This window comes from Bison bison, unplaced genomic scaffold (assembly GCF_000754665.1).
Source record: "Bison bison bison isolate TAMUID 2011002044 unplaced genomic scaffold, Bison_UMD1.0 scf7180017864201, whole genome shotgun sequence".
NCBI lineage: Eukaryota > Metazoa > Chordata > Mammalia > Artiodactyla > Bovidae > Bison > Bison bison.
This window is the reverse complement of record NW_011494773.1, coordinates 93,344-98,457: the sequence shown is the minus strand read 5'-3', so window position 1 is coordinate 98,457 and position 5,114 is coordinate 93,344. Positions and strand designations below refer to the sequence as shown.

The 5,114-nt window shown below is 49.4% G+C and overlaps 1 protein-coding gene across 1 annotated transcript in view; it reads right to left on the bottom strand.

The window, feature by feature from the left end:
- The window catches only part of LOC104991801 (feline leukemia virus subgroup C receptor-related protein 2-like), a 23,367-nt gene that overhangs the window by 6,197 nt on the left and 12,056 nt on the right, over positions 1-5,114 (bottom strand). Inside the window, exons 4-5 of the mRNA XM_010844408.1 lie at positions 4,126-4,193; positions 2,843-2,946 (exon numbers count right to left, since the gene is read on the bottom strand). Coding sequence (XP_010842710.1) covers positions 2,843-2,946; positions 4,126-4,193 — 172 coding nt within the window. The remainder of the gene's footprint in view (positions 1-2,842; positions 2,947-4,125; positions 4,194-5,114) is intronic.

Sequence of the window (5,114 nt, the reverse complement as noted above, 5' to 3'; positions counted from 1 at the left end):
AAAAAAAAAATGGGGCTCACACCAGCTGTGGTCAGGTGGCAGTGGTCACAGGACCAAGAAGCCCATTTTGCTTGTCTGCATCGCCCCCCGGCCCCCGGACAGTGCCGGGCAGGGACCTGACTGTGAGTCTCTCTCGTCTCCACGTCCTTCCTCTTGCCACCTGCACACGTGCAGCACAGCTTTCCCTGCTGAATCTGAACTCCTCCACTCCTGACAGTGCAGCTGAGAGAACAGTCTCCAGCCCTGAACTAGCCCCTGATTCCAAAGCCCAAGGGAGAAAGCTGTGCCCCCTCCTGGGTGCGTGTCCCTCTACTGGTCCCTCAAAAGGCCCATCAGTGCTGGCTTCCGTTTCAGGCTCACCCTGCCTGAGCCCCTCCATGCACCTCTCCCCCAAGTTGCCCCCCAGGACCGCTGTGGCCCTGAGTCCTGCACTGGGACCGGCCCCCTCTCCCCGTCCTCCTGACTGAGGTCAGGGACTCACAAGGCACCTCCTTGTGCACTCTGGCCACGAGCATCAGGACTCAGACCACGGAAGCTCAGAGCCTTCCCTCATCTCTGCTGAAGCCAGAAACAAGGTGGGGTGGCTGGCAGGTGTATACTGTGCTTATGTCAAACTAATACTGCACTTGATGGATGCCAGAGATTCTCTTAAGCACTTTACATGCAGTTAGTATTTCATTCAACTCTTACAAAAGGTGTGCAAGAAAAGTCTGTACAACTATCCTGAATGTGACCAAAGAGGAAACATGAGGCTCAGGCTATGTGTCCAAGGTCATGCACGCAGTAACCGCATAGCTAAGGTTTGAACCCAGAACTGGGATTGGAAATCTGTGCTCTTTCTACTCCCCCACACAGGAATACTAACACCCGGTTAGTCTTTGGAAAAGAGCAACAGCCTCTGAAGGACACTCCTCCCTCCTGGATCTTCAAAGCAGCTGCTGAGGTCAGAGGGCCTTCATCTCTTCTCGCCCTGCTCCCCGCATCCAGGCCCTCCCGCTCACAACCCAGCCCCATGGACACCCATCTCCCTTGCTGACCACACAAGCTCACCTTTTGCCATATTTCTTTACACACAGCTTCTTCTCAAACCACTAGCCTGTCTGCAAAACCATCCGTAGCCTCAGCCAGACATAAATAGATCTGACCATCCAATTTCTGTCTCCAAACCAAAGGAGACCCACGTGGGAGCCTCAGGGAGAAGGAACAGGCACCAAAATGCCCAGATGACAGAGCTCCCCACCCTTTCTCTGCCCAAGTAGTGGAGCAGAAAGAAGAATGTCCATGCTGATTGCAGGATGCAGACATCAAATGCCACTAGGAACCGTATCAGCTAGACTCTGCAGTGTCCTCCCAGCCTTTCACTGTCTTTTCACTGTCTTTTCTGGTTCATCTGAATCATCTGGTTGCCCACATCCCGGCCCCGCCAACATTTCAATCCCTCCTTTCTGTTGCCACAGAGCAAACCTGGAAGAGAAATGCTGCTATCCCCCAGTTCAAGGGCGGCCAGTCCTCACTACCTGAAACCAGCAACCAGCATATGGCAGAAACGAGGCAGTAGCCCAGCTCTGCCAGCAGTAATTAGGACCAGCTGGGCTCCTCCTTGTGTCCAGCCAGGCAGCCACATCCCCAGGGAGGGCCTCAGTTGGCCTTTGCCGAGGGCAGCCAGAGGGAGCCCTGGTCTGACCAGAGCCTCATAGAAGTGGGTTTGTGTGCAGAGAACAGGTCTGCCACTGTCTGTCACCTCCAGACACTGGGAACTTTGGAGGCCTTGACAAAGCAGCCCAGAATACTGCCCTGCCCAGCGCAGGACAGCCCAGGCAGCTGCCCCACTGAGCAGCATTAACTGAGCACCCAGTGGATGTGGAGCACAGGACAGACACAAGTTGAGCCTCTGTTTCCAGAGCACTTTCTCCAAGGCTGGCTACTGAATCAAGGCATCTGGGTTGATTTTTAAATGCAGACTCCCCTACTGAATTGACATCCATGAGGGTGGAACCCAGGGATCTGTGTTTTTAGTAAGCGTCCTGGCTGCTGCTGCTGCTAAGTCACTTCAGTCGTGTCCGACTCTGTGTGACCCCATAGATGGCAGCTCACCAGGCTCCCCCATCCCTGGGATTCTCCAGGAAAGAACACTGGAGTGGTTTGCCATTTCCTTCTCCAATGCATGAAAGTGAAAAGTGAAAGTGAAGTCGCTCAGTCGTGTCCAACTCTTAGTGACCCCATTGACTGAAGCCTACCAGGCTCCTCCGCCCATGGGATTTTCCAGGCAAGAGTACTGGAGTGGGGTGCCATTGCCTTCTCCGATTAGCCTGCAATCCACTAAAATTTTAGTGGCTCTTAGAAATGCACTGGGTAATCAGGACTAAACCACATCACAGTATTTACCAATGACGTGGAAGCAACTGCAAGGTAATACACTGAGAATTGTTGGAAGCACAGAGCACCCTGGTTAACCCCATGGGGTCCATGAAGGAGCCATGGAAACCTGGCAATGGAACCACCTTCTCATCCCCACTCTTTGGCGTTTCCACATACGTCCAACTGCTGATCCTTTTCTATGTTTCTTTTCTCTTTCCTTTGCTCCTTCTATGATCTACTTGGATGGAACTCGGAAAAGCCTGATGTCCTCTATCTCTAATCTTCCTATGGTCCCCACAGGGAAGGAACTGCTTCCCTCATTTTATAAATGAGGAAACTGAGCATCCAAGAAGATACATCTGAACTGCCTCCTTGACCACTCATACCCCAGCTGCTGCAATCACACCCTTGCAGCCATGTTCCTAATGAACATGTCATTTCATAACACGGTCTCCAATTCAGTCCAAGAGGAAGAGTCACTTACTTGTAGGTTTTGGTCCTATCCAGCCAGATGCCTGAGATCACAGCCCCAAGCATTCCTGCAACAGCGATGGTCAGGCCAATTCTTCCAACTATCACACCTTCCTCCTGGAAAAACCACAGCCCCAAGGATCACTCAAGGATGGAACAAGACATCTGATGGGTGCAGTCACCAGCAGGCAAAGGGGGTAAAGACAAGTAACTGGCGTGCCATTAGAGCCAGTTCTCAGGAAGTATTAGAACAAGATGACCTGTAAGAAGCTGCCAGTGGGGACAGAATCCTAGAATAATTGCTCCTCCCAACATAATATAACCCTGGATGTGTGTGGATCATACTGAATCCTGGGGGGAAATAAATTCTATCCTAGAACCACTTTTAGATAGATTTTTAAAAATATAATCTTTATAGGAAATCTTTGTCATTATTCCCATCTCTAAGATGGAAAAACTGTATATATATCCAAAGATTCCACACTTAGATTTTTTTCCAGCTATCAATGCTAAAGGGATAGAAAGATAATAATTATATATACTTAAAGTGTTTTTAGAAGCCAGACAGCATGCTGGGCATTTTTATATCATCATCTCATTTAATTCTCCAAATTCCCCACCATAAGGTTAGGAATCAATATTCCCCATATACTCATATGAAGACACTGAGGCACAGTGAGATTAGCCCACTAGCCCAAGGTCATGGGGCCTTTATTAAGTGCAGAGGTAGGATTTGAACTCAGAGCTGTCACCCTCCAACACTGGAACACTCAACACACAGTGGCCCATGCTCCCACAAGACCCTTGATTTTTAAAAGGAGGCCTGGGCCTTGGATTCTTGATTGTAAATATTCAGAGTCCCATTCCCAACCCTCCCTGGTTCTGGAAACATTTACAACAGGCTTTCTGTTGAGCCACTAAGCATTTAAAATTAAACCTTGTCCCCATTTCACAACTGAGATGTTTCAGCTGCGAGTCTGTGTGTATGTGTTTGCCTACTATGTTGTCCGGCTCCACATTATATACTTTACACATATATATCTTAGCATTTACTTTCTAAGCCTCAACTAATCTTTCAATAAGCAATTAGGCTTCTTCTGAGAAAAGAAAATGAGAGCTAAGAGACGGTAAACCAGTGTATCACACATCTGAGTTCTATTGGCGGTGGGGCTGAGACCCAGAGCCGCCTCCCTCCAAATCCTGGAGCTCACACCATAGCATGCCGCCTCCCCAGCTCCTGCCCAGACTAGAGATCGCCTTCTCTCAGGACCCAGCAGGTTTGGGGGACACCCTTACCACGTAGTGGAAGATCACCATGCGATTCAGCAGGGTGCACAAGGCATAAAAAGCACCAGCATTCAGACCTGAAGGAGGCAGGGAGAAACACAGCATTAGGGATGTTCTCCTGCTGGGGCCATCGCTGACTTCTGCCCCCAGGGGTGAGAGGTCAGAAACGCTCACCTCCTTGCAGTGAGAGTGGTGCCCTCAGAGAAGAAGAAATGCGCCAAAACAAACAAAAGTAATCACTTGAATCTCTTCTTAACCACACAGCATTGCCGACTCATCCCTTTAGCTCTGTCCTGGAAACCCAGGTTCCAGAAAGTACATATTACTCCCAGTCAGAACTGTCTACATCCTTCTTAAGGGTTGGCCTGACCTAAGGGTTCGGTGAAACTACGGGACACCTTTCCACCTCCTCCTGATGACCTATGCCCCCTAAAGAATGCTCCAGACCTCTGACCCCTGACAACACTCCCTCTGTAGGTAGACTGTCACCTCTTTTCAACATCCCTCTTTCAACTATCTTCTCAGATTCCATATCACCCAAAATCCTATATTTGAAATCAGAAAGGACCCTAAAGAATATCTAGTTGATGCTCCTGATTCATTGATTCATGCATCAAGTAAATGGAGCACCTAGAATATATTTTAGTAATCAGTGTCATTAGAGAATGAGGCCATTTGCCCAAAACCATATAGTGACTGTGTAACTAAAATGAGACTAAAACTGATCCAAAGGAAAGGGTCTCCTACCCTCCCTTCATAATAATGGTTATGATTGTGGTGACGCTCACACGACTACCACTGGCACACTTGGCATTGGGTCCACTTAGAAAGATGTAAGACAGGATCCGGTGCCCAGGCAGGGCAGCCTCAGGAATTGATGGTGATGGCTGATGGTGATGGTGGTGGTGGTGACGGTGGTGATTGTAGTGGTGGTGGTGGTGGTGATGGTGGTGATGGTGATGGTAGTAGTGGTGGTGGTGATGGTGGTGGTGCTGGTG